The 15,468-nt window shown below is 33.0% G+C and overlaps 2 protein-coding genes across 2 annotated transcripts; both read right to left on the bottom strand.

The window, feature by feature from the left end:
• Positions 1-3,107: 3,107 nt before the first annotated feature.
• On the bottom strand, positions 3,108-4,413 carry LOC107906655 (uncharacterized). The gene has a single exon (XM_016833716.2). The coding sequence runs from the start codon at positions 4,134-4,136 to the stop codon at positions 3,234-3,236; it is 903 nt and encodes a 300-aa protein (XP_016689205.1). The 5' UTR covers positions 4,137-4,413; the 3' UTR covers positions 3,108-3,233.
• Positions 4,414-9,222: 4,809 nt separating this feature from the next.
• Positions 9,223-10,819, bottom strand: LOC107906654 (uncharacterized). The gene is made up of 3 exons (XM_016833715.2): positions 10,436-10,819; positions 10,228-10,331; positions 9,223-9,525 (listed from the first exon to the last, which is right to left on the bottom strand). The coding sequence occupies exons 1-3, from the start codon at positions 10,600-10,602 to the stop codon at positions 9,494-9,496; spliced, it is 303 nt and encodes a 100-aa protein (XP_016689204.1). The 5' UTR covers positions 10,603-10,819; the 3' UTR covers positions 9,223-9,493.
• Positions 10,820-15,468: the final 4,649 nt, after the last annotated feature.

Below are 15,468 nucleotides of genomic sequence, written 5' to 3' on the forward strand. Positions count from 1 at the left end.
TTAAAGGGAATTCATTAATTAGAAGAAGAAAGCGGCTAGATAAAACAATTTTCTTTTTTAATCTCCAAACAATTAATTAAACATTAGTAGTGAAAAAAAATCCATGAAAATCAATAAAAAAGGGTTAAAGATAAGTATCCTTTAGCTTTTCAGTCATGAATCTTAACTGATTAATACCCAAATCTTTTTCCATGAATTGTTGTAAGTTTATAATAAATTTCTAAATAGGGTTTCGAAAGTTCAAAATTTTCTTCATTGCGGTGGCAGAATGTAATAGGAGCTCGTGGGCCTTCATACCAGAAATTTGAAAAATTATAATTAATTATGCTTTCAAAACTTTAAATTTTAATTTAAACTTATAAAAATTTGAAAAAGTCTTTTTAAAACTTCAATTAGAACTGTAAAATTTTTAAAATTTTAATTTATCTCTTCTGAATTTAATGATACGTTTCACTATTGCTTTTTTATTATTGTTATGCTAATTTATGGTTTTGTAAAGTTTTAATTTAATGATAAAATGGGAGTCTTAAAACTTTTGAAAGTTGCAAGACTAGACTTTTATCATTTACCGATTTGACTTAATTTTATTTTGGATTTAATTCAATTATGCGTTGTTTGTCTATATGAAATGAATGTATATAGTTTAGTAATTTGTCAAACATAGATGCAAATTTTGTAAGAGGTGGTGAACTCCCCACTAAGGAAGGACTTGTTGGGCTAAGTGTTGGAGATGTAACCAATTGATGTGAAAGGAAAGGAGTTGAAGTTTTAGAGTTTGATTGGCAAATTGCCGACTAAATTGAAGAAGGGAAAAAAAGAAGTGTAGAAATTGAAAAGATTGATCCCAATTTGGTTTTTTTATTCTTTACTTTTAAATCACAATCATTTCCAAATGGATATTATATATAGTTAGATCAATTTTCATATTTTTTTTTACAACTTCTATGATGGTGATTTTATCGTTTTACCAAATTCCATGCTTATTGATTTTGCAACGCGAGAAAAATTTATGTTATCATCTTTTTCACCATATCATTTATGGTCATTTTTTTAAAATTTTTAATGGTAATTGAATAAGTTTGTTTTTTTCATTTTATTGACACATAGTTTTGATAACTTTTTTTTACCTTGAATCTTGAATTCAGAACTTTAAATTTTAAACCCTGAATCTCGAACCCCAAACTTAAAATTTCTCATTAGCTTTGATGATATTTTTGCTCGATGTTAATTTTAAAAACTTAAAAATAGGTTAAAATGAAATAAAATTCTTTGAACTTCGTTTTTTAGCAACACGGATTCAAATATATTTGAATGTATTTTTTTTATTTGAAGGTCGAGAAAAAATTATACTTAGAGTAATTCTTATATAAGAAAAAACAATTACTAATTCTTACATTTTTATACAAAAATAAAAGCATACAATACACAATGTTAAACTTAAGATCTAATTTAAGGAATAATAGTTTCATAGCTACATAAAACCAATATTAATTCAGGTATAAAAAAATATACAAATATAAAATCTTTTAAATATGATTATATCATATACAAATGAACAAGGGTAAAATGATGTTTGAACCGTTAAACAAAAGAATTTGCGGAGGAAAAGCAAAGGGTTTTTTTTTTTTTTTCTCTCTGTAAAATTTAACCAAAAAGCATGCTAATATGACCATTCATTGTCTTCTTCAAAATCAACAATGTCTTTAATCCAGGGATTGGTTCAGAAGTTGAAGTTCATTGCCATCTAGAAATTCAACATGACTGACTTGAATCATAAGAACATTCAGAGACGGTAGAATTGACTTTAATCTACTCCCCACAACTTAAGCAATACCAATATTTGAATACAAACCATAACTCGGTCCATTTATGCTATCTTTAATAGGTTTATATTCGAATTTATTTTACTTCAAAATAAAATAATAATAGTAATATTCCCAATTTTAGTGCCAGTTTGAGTTTGAAAACAACCTTTTAATCCATATATTCATAACAAATGACAAAAGAATGTGAGCTAGCACAACCCCAATAATTGACATTGGACATATGTGTTCATCCTCTGCAGTTTTGTGGTTGGATGTTAATTAAAGACTCCCACTTTCCTCTCAACATTCTCTTTTAAGTTCCATAAATCAAGTTTTGTCTTTATTTTGGAGCATTGATCATTGATGTGGTGGCCACCTCATTTTAAGCATTGCCTAATGGTTACAATAAATGCTCATACAGCAGACTTCTACTCTATCCGTCTAATTCTGAGTAAAAACGTAACATATATACACAAGGGTAGTGCCAACGTTACTCTTTACCTATTGGATGCCATTTAGTACTTCCTTAGCTTCGCCTGATGATGCCTAAAATATTCTTGCCATTTCTAGTTAAACTGAACCGTAAAGTGTCCTTGGCAAAAAGTTTTGCTTCTTGCTTGTGGACCAAGTATTTATTCCAAAGGATGTAGGGGACCATGGTTATTGCTAAAGAGGGGCAGGGGTCCTAGGGAATAGTGGACTACTATCTTTTGATGACAAGACGGTATCAAAGATACTAAATCCAAGCTTTGCTCAAAGCACTTGTTAGGATGTTTATATGGATGGAACAAAGCATGCGCATATTCACGATTATATTTTCATAATTGCTCGCTAATCAAATATGACTTACAATATATCTCGCAATCCATATGGTATTAACCCAACTTCAGAAAATTACCCAACAAAAAAACAAACGATGGTCATTATCTTGAGAGTGATGTGGCTAATAAACCATGAGATTTATATAATTTCCTTTATGGAAATGGAAAAATACTTGTATATGGTCAAATTGTTACTGATCATTATCAGGAGATTCCCAACTTTATTTTGTCGCAATCTTCCTTGATATATCCAAATGCAAATCTTCACGGGTGTCCTTAAAATCCAGAAAATAAAAATAAAAATAAAGAGCTTGTTTGCGCTGTCCTTTAGTTTACTACCTTTTCAGTTATTTGAACCTCACAATAATGTCTTACATTCACTTTTTTTTCCTGGCATCAATACCACAGTCCTATAATTAATTGGACCAATTTTTTCACTGTCCTGAATCTTGTGGAAGGAGATAAGAAAGAAGAAAACGAATGAAATTTATTATGTTTTCTAGATTTTTTTATTTTTGATGTTCGAACATTGGTACAGCTAAATCCTTTAAAAAAATTGAAAATTTAAAGCAAATAAACAAACATAAAGAAAAAGTCGGTTTTTTTTTTATGTGTTCTTACAGGCATAAATCAACAACGAGAATTCAACCTTATCTTCATCTTTGTGCACCCACTTCTCCTCCAACCAAAGCCGGCTATCCAATCCACTTCTTGTCCTAAACATGAAAACGGCTGAACCGGCGGTAGGATTGAAGAACCAGTCATGCACATCCCACATCAAATCAACCAGCAATCCATCAACAAATATCGTCTGGTTTCCTCTAAAATTCCATTGCAGTCTCTTGACCCGAATCACCGTCTTGTTATCGATACAAACCGACAGAACCGGATGCTTTAGGTCTCCGTGTTCTCCGCTACATCTTATCAAAATATCATGTGAAATGCCTGTATCACAAAACTGAGCCTTGGTGGAATAAAGGGTATTGCCTGAACAATGTTCTTGTCGAGAAACTAGGGAGGATTTTGCTACTGGGATTGTGCTTGTGAACCTCTTGTTGATTTCTTCTTCGGCCGTATCACCTAAAATGAGGCCTATCTCTGAATCAACCGTGACTATGACATAGAACCCATTAACCGGTTCAGGCCCTGCATTATACTTAGCGGCTGAAAGATCCCAAAAGATTTCTATATTTGAATGGTCGGATTCGATCGCTTTGCTGCCTTTCATTTTCCTGAAAAACCTCAAATTGGTGTTGAGCTTGAAACAGGGCCAAGGGTCGTGGTTGAAGTTGATGCTTAGGCCTTGACCCGTTTGATTCTTGCACCAACTGACTTTGATCAAGTACTGCTTATTCTGGGATGATAGAAAGACTTTGTAAGTGGCGGCGACTGCGTTCTGGACTGAAGGGACAAGGCTTGGAGTGATACAAGCATTGGTTGAATAGCTAGAACATGAAGGATGAGAAACATTTACTGCGGTTTCGTTGAAACAAGATATGATGTTTCTCATGCTGCCGCTTAATAATACAGTATTAAAGATTGATATATCAAATCAAAAGCTTGTTTCTTCTTGGGGATTGATGAGAGAGAAAGCAAGATCCGAAGGTTTGGAGAGATGGGTCTTTCTCTTTTGGCTTGTCCTAAGCAAATATGAAAATGTTAGAAAAGTGGACAAGGTTGGTACTTTTTTGAACTGTCTCTCCCTGCTTTCGATTTTTCTAAAGAAGAAGTTTATGTCAATGGAAATACAAAATAACAGGAAGACAGGCAACAGCAGGGAATTCAGGTTATCTGACAAATCTGTAATAAATATGAATCTACTGTATGGCACGAATGCAAGTAAAGAAAAATAATTACAACACAATCCGATATGAAATAATAATTTAAATATAAAATTTTCTATAAAACAATTATTAAAAATTATGTAAATATAATATTTTAAATACAATTATAACCCTTTAAAAAAATAAGAACATGACATGAGTCGAATCGAGTTTTAGCTGATTTTGTGACATGATCATGGATGCTTTTAATTCCTTAACTATGCTTTTTGTTAATATATATATATATATAAAATCTGCAATCCCATTTATGTAACATGAGAAACTCGATATATATATATAAAAGTACTTTTATTAATTAAATAAAAATCTAAATTGAGTTCAAACTTGATTGAAGTTGAACAGATATAATTTTGAAGGCAGAATTTTAGTTGATAAATAAATAAGTGGGCTGTGGGATAATTGTGAGAGTGAATATTTGACCCCACAAAATGAATTTATAGCCTCTACTACACCCACCAACTACTGCTGCTTGTAACACATCCATGATCAAAAGCAACTAAAACTTTTTCTTCTAATTTCCCTCTTAATTATTTGAATGTATTTTGCCCATTTTTATTTAGTTTCGTGGTCTGATCAACTAAAGATTTTTTAGTTTCTTATTAAGTCTTAACTTGATAGCTTATTTTATTATTTGCAACTATCATTTTTATATTAATATTTTTCAACTCTTTTTAAGAGAATTATTTTATCGTTTGCTTAAGAGGTAGAGTTTGGAGAAAAAATTATATGATCATTGGTTAAACGTCATACAGGAATTCGGTTTAATCTAATTAAATCATGATTTCATTTTTCAAAAAAATTAATTCCAATTTAATATTTACTTCATGACTTTTTTATACTAAAAAACCCTATTAATTACTATAATTTCTGATCCTCATAACATTTTATGATCGTTTGTTTCATCGGTCCGTTATATCATCATTCACTTACAATAATCCATGCTCATTAATTGGGCACTTAATTTATTATGTTTTCATTTTATTTTTTTTTGGTTTAATCTTCCAGTTTTGAGAGATACAGTTCAAGGCATAACTTTAATCTTCGTTTGGCTTCTAGAACAGTATAAATCCAAACCATTTTATATATATATATATATTTATTATTTGCTACATGAAGCAATTGTTAAGCTAAAGCTGTAATTTTCACGTAAAACGCAAAGCACTGAGTACCTAATTCACAAATTTAACAAACGTAAGAGCACCAAAGCAGAAAAAGAAAAAAGGAGCAATGGAATCCACATTAATAAGTGAAAATGGAACAAATGATCGGTCCAATTAGTATTCATTTTTCACAATCATCAACATCTAGGGTTAATTGAAATTACTGCTTACAGTTTTTTCTCTTTAAAAAAGAGTGTTAATATTTCCCATATTTTCCTTGATGAATTTTTACGTAATCTCTTATTAATTTCAACCTATAATCCGACAAAATATTGAACCAATCAAAACTGAAATATATGATAACTTCAACCGGACCATTTAATCACAAATCGGTAGTTGTTGTAAGCAATGTTTACAGAATCGCTGTCCTTTGTTTCGAATGTCCAGAGTTGACTATTGTTAGAATGTTAGTTTGAGACAGCTCCAGCACATGAATATTAATAGAGGAGCTACCTAGATTCTAAAATTTACTGATTGCATGCATGGTTAGAAAACTTGGAAGAAATTACAAAACACACCTGGTTAAAATGCCACCTCATTTGTTAAATATATACTATATGGTAGCTTCTTGGCAGTACATATTTCCTTGTTGATGGAAATAAAATAAAATAAAGTATTGAGCAATGACATATGCCCATTTCTTGCCTACTTTGTGAAAAGATTTATCTACTTGCTCACGTTTCCTACATGTTCTTGTACCAAAATCCACATTCTTATACATCCCCAGATTTTCATATGTATACACTCAATGTTGCAAATCTTCTTTCATCTCACCTACATATATACATGTATTGAGTACATAAATTCATATCCAACACACACTTACAAATCCAAATAACATAAATTATAATGCATTTTAAGTGAAGAAATTCATTCCAAAAAATAAGATGCAATACAGACATTATATATATAGCTAGTTATTGACCAAAAGTAACTTTAATAATTAGGTATAAGTTTCATGTTTTATGTACAATTTCTGCCATATATAAATGATAATGCTGAACGTGTTAAGCGGGATCTCAATTCGTAATCATCCTTAGTTCAATGGTGGGGAAGTGTTGTCGAAGATATTGTTGTACATTTTAAGCCCACAAAAATGTTAAAATAAGTTTTACATAAGATTGCAAAAAGTCGTTATTACATGCTTGTATATAAAGCGAAATTATACTTACTGTCATATCCATCGAAATCCTTCAAATCTCCCCTCCATATCTCATTATGGCTGTCCCTTTTCCTTTAAAATGATTTTATATTTGCTAGATTTCGACTTCCCATTAGGTAAATCATCAGATAAATACGAGTCATTCAGTTAAATTATTATGCATAATGAATGTTGCAACATCATTGTAAATTTACAGTGATCAATGGTATAGACAACTGGATAAGAACTTTGCACATAATGAAATTATTTTGAAAGAGAGTGCGGGAGGAAGTGAGACTACATAGAAAGATTCAACAAAAAAATCCCATTTTTAATGGCTATGGATCATAAATGAGGCGATGGAAACAAGTATGATAGCGAGACAAAGAAGCTTTTCATTCAATGTATGCGTGAGAGTCAAATGTGTGCACGGCTTTGCCTAAACACAAATTCAAGGGATTAAAAGGACCTTCAAATGCGAGATGATTCATCATCCACTTAACCCTTAAGGTAACTTTCTTTGTATTTTTTCCCTTATTGAGTTCTGCTTGTCGCAATATGTATCAACTTATGCAGTTAGGTAGCACAAGTATATAATTCATTACTGACATGTGGTTAAAGTCCTTTACTTTTGCAACTATCATTATAATGGGCAAAACCCTTTCTGTTTCTTTCCTCCGCCCCCAAGCTCTACCAGCCTACTAGACAATGACGCAAGGAAATAAACACAAACACGACATGAATTGTCCAGTCTAGTACCAGGTAAGCCATTGCTTTTGTATGCCTGTCTAGCACTTAAGGTGAACCAGCAAGAAAGATCGTCTCAACTGGCTCTCTCTATATCCTATTCATTTTTTTGTTTAAACATCTACGATCATGTATATTTCCCTAAACACTAGCTTATTAAGGCGGTGAAACGTTAAAAGGTTATAACTGATTCTCAAAAACCACCCCAAGGCTTTCTTTTTTTTTTTTTGTCTCATTTCTCAAATTCAACCACATTGATTGACATAAAATGACACGAGGTTAGACCCTGTTCTTCATTTTAGAAAATAATCAGCCACAGCAACCAGCAGATAAATCAGGGAACTGAATCCCATGTGCTACAAAAGACAACATATCCAGAAGTGAACTCTCACAATGAATTACATCCAATACTTTCCTCTAATTGTTTTTCACGGTTTTACCTATCCTCCATGATAGGGTTTCTAAAAAGTTTTTAATATCTCAAGCTCAATGCTACTTAGTGATTCTAACAAATTGTTAGTCAATAATCATTTTTAAAGTTATCAAGTTTTAAGCCGAAAATGGATTTTGAATGTGTGAAAGCCTTCTCTTTTGACCTACCACCAAGGAAAAGCAGGTGAATTACATCTATCAACCCCCCTCCCCCCCAAAAAAAGAGAAAATACTACATCCAGATTTATCATCTATCATCTTACAATGCAATCTGCCATAACTAATACTGGAAGCACAAAAACAAGCACAGCTATCAAAACTTACCTAACAATCACCAATACTTATTTGATAGAAACTCCATGTACAGCATTCCTAACTAGCAACATTGAAACATATTAAGAAAAACAGTATGAACGACCAAAAGGGTATCCTGACCTCTTTTCTTTGTAATGCTAATCATATTAATGAAAATTTCAATTTTTAGCTACATCATATTCCCTCAAGGACAAACCTTAAATGCCTAGGCAATGAAAATTGGGATGTCAAGAAATTTGCAAGGAATCTTTCACGATGTAGTCAAATTACCAGACCACAATCACAAGAATCGTGTATAAGGTAATACTGAGCATGTATGTAGCAGCAATAAAATGATAAATAGATCAACAATATTGGGCTGAAGAGAAGAATTCAAATGTAATTTGGATTCAATATCACTACACCAAAGGTAAATAATTTACTATAAGATTTTGAAAAAGAAAAAAAAAACAACCGGATGAAAAGGTGATTCCAGAAACAATTCTATTTAGATTCAAACAACTAGAAGACAACTTAGTATTTGCTCTATTACACTGTTTAGATGCAGTCATGATTTACAATCAAGGAGAATTCCTTTTAGGCCCAAGGTTGAGCAACTTACAAAATAAAAAGACTAAGTATTGGAATAACTCAGAATTTTTTTAAACCCCCCACATAGGATTAAAATTTCCCAAATGCAAAATACAAGTTTTTTAGTGCCTCATGACCTTTTATTGTTCCATGGTCAACTCAAACTTCCAAACAAATGACTAAGCTTTAAAATCAAGTATACCATCCTCATTTCACAAAGACAAACATCTATATTACAGCATTTGCCAACTTTAAGCCAATAAAAATAAAAATTCTTAAAATATGAGGACAATAATGTCGGCAACACCAACATTTATTTCATTTTTATAGATCAATTTGAAGCACTATCCACTACTCATCAACATAAACATTACAAGAAGGTCAAAATTGGATGCCATGATGGATTTATTTTGTATTCAGATGATTAGTAGTACACTAGTACTTTAAGCAAAGAAACCATCCATTGAATGTAAATTAAAATCATTAAAAACTGAGAAGATTACAAGAGTCACTTACACCCACCAACTAATTAAATGTAGGTCAATAAAACACATTCAGCCAATTGATTCCCTGAAAAGCTGAGTTCTGAATTATAGAATGAAGTAAGCATCACTGCCACTCTGAAAGAAGTAAACTCAACCTCTACAAGCGCTTGCTACTAGATGGGACTGATATAGTTAGCAAATCGACCTGTCATCCGCAAAAAGAAATATCATAGATAAAAGTCGTGCATATTTATACACATAACAAAGAATGAGTTCATTACCTGCCAAGTGATTTGAAAATGATGACAATATCTATTAACCAGACAGTAAAAGCATACATTATCCCACATTTTACCTTTATGCTTCTAAGAAATGCTGGTTGTCTACCTATGACAACAGATACCAGACAGAAAATTTCCATTTCCCTCACCACATTAGCAACTTTAGGAGTGAAATGTCCCCCAATTACACCGAAAGTACTGAATAAACTGATTAAGGATCTTCCACTAAAACAATAATTATACACAAAGTCCAAAGAACAAATTCTTGAATGCACTGCCCTCATTGCTTCTAAAGTGCTAATAAGCTGAGCTTTGAATATGACCCATTGGTTAAATTTAACAGGGTTCCCAACGAGGATAACTGTTGGCGACTGCTGAGTGGCTTAAAGGTACATAAGCATGTAAGCAAAAACTGCTACCTAGAGCTAAACTCTAGTTGAAATTGTGGGATTTTCAGCAAGTACTAGCTCCATAGAATGAGGAATGAACAGCGGTTGAACCAGATATCAAAGCTTGAAGTTTTTGGATTAAAATATCTAATCAAATCATGATCTCTGAGCAAGCACGATGCGTAAAAACAGAGTGCCTAAACCGAAAATTGTAAGAAAAACAAAAACTGGAAATACCTTCAGCACAACTATTAGCATCGGAAGGAAGCTTGGAAACAAGGCAAGCCGATGCAACCGCACTGTGAAGTGGTTGAAGAGTGCTGAGTTCTCGTCGAACGAACCTTAAAGAGATAACTCAAAAGAAACCAAAATTAAACAACGAGCACGTAAAGAAAAACCCATCATTCTAGTAGCAAAGAAGCATAAAGGGAATAAAAAAAAGTACCGAGAAAGAGAGGGAGGAGAAATCCGGGTCTGATGAAGACTGAAATTGGATCGAAGTGAAGAACTTGGAGCTGAAAATGGGATTTTGGTTCTTGCTTTTGTCGATGTTGTTGCTGTTCGGAGAATTGGACGAAGAAAAGAAGATCTCGATGCAATTGTAGCTGCCATTTCTTTGTTGTTTGGAACCCAGATAACAGTGAAAAGCCTCCGCAAACCCCTGCCTCCTAGTAAACCACTAAACCAACCACTAAACCAGTGAATTTGGTCGTCTCTTTTTCTGGCTCATGTGGCTAGGTTTAACCCACTGGATCTTAAAGTCCACCAAAGCAAGCCCATTTGCTTCTCACATAATAATTTTCCAGACTCCATACATAAGCGAAATAAATTCTTGTATTATGCCAAAAAGTTGATTTAATTGATTTTTTTTATTTTTTATGTTTATTTTATGATTTATGTTTAATTTGTTAATTTTTTTAACATTATTATTTTTAAAGTTGTACTGGTGTCTTCAACAATTCCATTAAAATCACGAAAAGAAGAGGAAAAGAAATGGATAAATCGTTTTAAAAGAGGATCCATCCATAGTGTCCATATGCATGTTAAAATAAAATTTTCCATTCAAACTCAAAAGGTCAAAGGAATCGTTCAACGGAGGACTAATACTCATGCACAAGCTTAAGGTTGATTGTTAGTCTTGGTATGGTTTGCATGACAATCAACACCAAGCTCTCGTGGCTTTTAGATTTATTAATCTTTTTCGTCAAGGGCGAAGTTAGAATGGGCAAAACTATTACATAAGTTATTATATTAGAAGTTAGATTGTATTTTGACTTTTTTTTATTTAAAAAAGAGCAAATTAATCATTGTTTGTAAGATTAAAAAGCAATGTGGCCTTTTATGTTAAAATTTTCCTTTATTTTTACTACTAAAATTGGATGCGGCTAACATAATAATTAGATAGTTGCACGTGGTGTGCCATGTATACTTTATTTTGATATACAAAAACCAGTTTTTAATCATAGAAATGAATGAAAATTTTATCAAAATGACTAGTTTATTCTTTGATATATTACATAGGGATAAATTTGTCTATTTGTTGAGTATAAAAGGCAAAATGCTATCTGATTCCTAGTTAAGGACTTTCACGGTACATTTATCACCATAAACTTTTTATGGAGGAATCGAGATTGAATTATAAAATTTTGGGGGGCTAAAATAATATTTATGAAAAATTTAAAGTTTAAAAAGTATAAACTAATTCGAATAGACTACATTATCCATTGGTAGATAAAAATGCTTATTAAATATTTAATCCAATTAATTATTCCCGTCTAGTCTAATCAGCTACTTGGAAATCTGGAATTTTATAGCAGCAGCTAACTAACGGATTTTGCAAAATGGGTTTTGTTTATATTTTAATTAACAAGGTGATTTTGACATGCTTTCGCTTTGTTCTTTACCTAAATTTTCACATTAATGCATTGCCTAGTAAAACTGCAAGGACCCTTGAGACAGAGAAGGAGAGAGAAAATGCATAGAAGGGTCAAATTTCCGACGATTTCTAGACGATAATATCCCTTCCCTTCCGGAACGAGTAATCTAAAATATACAAAGCTTAATACAAAATTAAATTTAATGTTGGTTAAAAAAACAAATTGTTCAATCCATGCCTTGATGGCGTTTGATATGGATTTTAGTCATTATGATAAATAGAAATTACAAAGATATATATATTTTCAACATGTATTTAAATACGAAGGAAGTCAAGAGTTTAAAATATAATTTTATTATTCTAATAATTTTTTAAAATACTAACTAAATCATTCATTTTATGGTCACCTTTTAAATTACAAAGTAGAGTAATTGTGGTATGAATGTGGAAAACGGATGCCACATTGCGACGTACGGTTTTTGGTTTGCCGTCGTTTGGTATCTCTTCCCCCCTCCCTTCGTTGAAGATAATCCCATGATGATGATGGTTAGGGATTTTATGGATGTTGATAACGAAACCTGGAATATGTGACCTTACTTCGCTCACGCTTTAACCATGACCAGTGTAAAAAAGTCATTGTTAAGATTCCAATAAGATTACCTTCGGCTCAACATAAACTGATCTGGGGCATTTCCTCCACCATGCCACTTTCAACGGTTCTGTATGGGTATCAACTCTTCTTTTCTCGTTTCCTATTTCTTGTTTAAGTGGCTCTACCCACACTGGCACTTTTCTTTCTTTCTTTCTTTTCTTGTCGCCTTTTTGTAATTTCACTCGTTTTAAACACACGGTGGGATAACATTGTGGCCCCTTTTCCAATTTTTGATTCGTTCATTTTTCCATATGTCTTGTTAGCATATTTATTTTTGAAGGCATTTATGGCAACTAAATTATGCCATAAATGAAAGGCAAGGGTTCTTGCACAATGGTTTATACATCATTGCTGTGGTTTGTCGTTCCGGCAAAGGTTTACTTTGTTGATAGTTTATATAAGATGGTTGTTGCTACTTCAGTGGAGGTCAGTATGGGCGGCTAGAGAAGCCTGTTTTTTCTGGGTTCGAGATGGAGACAGACAGACGGCATGTTATCTTCGAACCCAATTGCAAGAATTTGATCTTCCCGTTTAAGCTCGATTGGTCAATTGGAATGGTCTGGCAATTCAACATGATATTCCAACCTTTTGTTTTCTTTTTCTAATGCTTCTTTTCTCCTTTCTTATAAAGAAAGCTAACCGAGTGGCTTATTGGATTACTAAATGGACGTGTGTAAGATATTGAGCTCATGATTGGGTGGTTAATCCACCCCCATTATTTATATATTCCCTGTTGTTACTGTTACTCTTTGGCTTTTTTAGCCCTTTTATGAAAGGGAAAAAAAATCAGTTATCCCATTATTGAATATTTGAAATTAAGGACAGACTATTCATAAAAAGGAGTAAAAAATTTTATATGGTTAACAATAGAAAGGATAATCTTTCTTCTAAAACTAAAAATTCGACTTTATGGAATGAAAGCGAACAAAAAAGATCACACAAAAGAAGCTTTCAAGTGAAAAGGACACCATTTCTATTTACAAAACAAGACGCGAGAAACGTCTCTCAGGCTAAGGCCGTAAATCCAGTGACGAGTTTTAGTCTCATTGGTTACGTACGTGGCAAAACCACTCTTTCTATCCAATCATTACTCGCCACGTATGCAACAAGCTGCCAAGGAACTTGCCACGTCACTAAAGCACCGTTGGTATCCATTTCATTCTCTTGATTTTCATTTTCCTTTTTTCTTTTTCATTATTTCGTAGGTATAAATACAAAAATACTACTATTAAATACCGAAAGATAATCGGTCATGCTTTAGCTTCTTCTTTTTTTTCCCCCTTTGGCGTGTCTCTTTCTTTCTCTCTCCTCTACTTACTATTCATTTTTCTCTCTTGAGTTTTCTCGAAAAATTTTGGCAAAAGCCTTGTGAGATGTGAAAGGAAAGGGAAGTCTGGGTGTTGTTTTGTCTGACTTCAAAAATGGCTTCTTTGTACTGCAATAATCAGGTAAGAGATTCTTGTTTTACCAACGCACGCCATGGGAGATCATGTTCCAAAGCTCAAGCTTGTCTCGAAAAGATTCTTCATTTAATTTCAAGCATCCCACCACCATGTGAAATTAACCCAAACCCTTTCAAGAAGAGAGGGTTCGATATTGATTTAAACTTGAGATTAGGCTCTTTTGTCGACGATGATGACGAGAGCGAAGAAAAATCCGATTGTTTTGCTGAGAATAGTTTCAATGAAGAGAAAACAGGTACAGGTGAAGCTACAGCGACGGATGTTTCTTCCGATGTTACAGATATTCAAAAAAGCGAAGAGTTTAAGAGCGGCACTGAGGGTGAAGTTAAAGCTTCGGCGGCGTTTTTTCATGATTCATTGGATTTGCTAATAGAAGCGGCAGAGATGATCTCAGCCAGGGATATTTACCTGAATGAAAAGAAAAAGGAAGTCGAAGAGGTTGAAAAGAGTGGCGTCGGCGACGGTAGGGAGTCAATGGAAAGGGTTAAGGACTACTCGGTTAACGTTGTGGAAGAAGGGTTGGAGGAATTTGAGGATATAGCGTCGCCGGTGGTTCGATCAAAGAGAGGGCGGAGTCAGGTTTTGCCACTCAGGTTTAGAGACTCGGTTTTGGAGCCATGGAAGAAGCGACCACAGAGATCAACAGCGACAACAGCTGCAGTAGCGGTTTCGAAGAAGAAACGAAACTGGAGGTAAAAAAAAAAAACACTAAAAGTGAAATTTCTTTTTACTGTTTACGTGCTAGAACTTTTAAAAGGGCTTTTTTATGAGAGTTACTGAGAAGTACCAAAAATAGCGGGCATTTGGTAAAATGAGAGGGACCGGGAGACACTATGGTCTGGTGTTTATGTAAATTGTCGACAGTAAATTAAGAATGTTAAAGTTTGGTTACCGCTTTATTATTATTAATTTAGTAATATTAATTGGTTACAACACATTAACTTTAGAATCCAAGAATATTGCCATTTTGAAAATGAAATTTATTCAAATTAAATATAACCAGGATGAAGGTAGTAGCTAATGTGAAAATTAATGGCAATTTTAATTAAAATATACTAAAATAGAAGGCAACTATAAAGTCAGATTAGAGCTTCTGGTTAGGAAACAGTTTGACATATTCAAAATTAGGCCCCAGATTTAGAGAGACCAAACTATTTTTTAGTGCATTCTCTTTTTTTTCCCGAATGCGTCTTTCATAATACCTTGGTTTACACAAACAACCATATTTTTTTTTTGGTTAAGGCAGTCAGGTCAAACAACTTTTTATTTTTAATTGTTGATCACTGTAATAAAAAAAAACATGCAAAATTGAGAACATGTTAACAGTACTTGTTTGGATGCTAAAGCTTGGGAAGTAATTGGTTACTGCTTTACGCGTAAAATGTTCATTGTTTTCAAATATCAAGATTTAGTCTGCGAAAGGTCAAAGGCGCTGAAGATAAAATGGAGGTAACAATCTAAATGCCCAGAATTCAAACGGCGTCGTA

This window comes from Gossypium hirsutum, chromosome D05 (genome assembly GCF_007990345.1).
Source record: "Gossypium hirsutum isolate 1008001.06 chromosome D05, Gossypium_hirsutum_v2.1, whole genome shotgun sequence".
Taxonomy (NCBI): domain Eukaryota; kingdom Viridiplantae; phylum Streptophyta; class Magnoliopsida; order Malvales; family Malvaceae; genus Gossypium; species Gossypium hirsutum.

Excerpts from the sequence above, each read along its gene's own strand:
- LOC107906655 (XM_016833716.2), bottom strand. The coding sequence starts at position 4,136 with ATGAGAAACATCATATCTTGTTTCAACGAAACCGCAGTAAATGTTTCT.
- LOC107906654 (XM_016833715.2), bottom strand. The coding sequence starts at position 10,602 with ATGGCAGCTACAATTGCATCGAGATCTTCTTTTCTTCGTCCAATTCTC. Across the intron at positions 10,332-10,435 it reads TCTCCTCCCTCTCTTTCTCG|GTTCGTTCGACGAGAACTCA; the intron begins GTACTTTTTTTT and ends TATCTCTTTAAG. Across the intron at positions 9,526-10,227 it reads TGCTAATAGTTGTGCTGAAG|GTCGATTTGCTAACTATATC; the intron begins GTATTTCCAGTT and ends TGCGGATGACAG.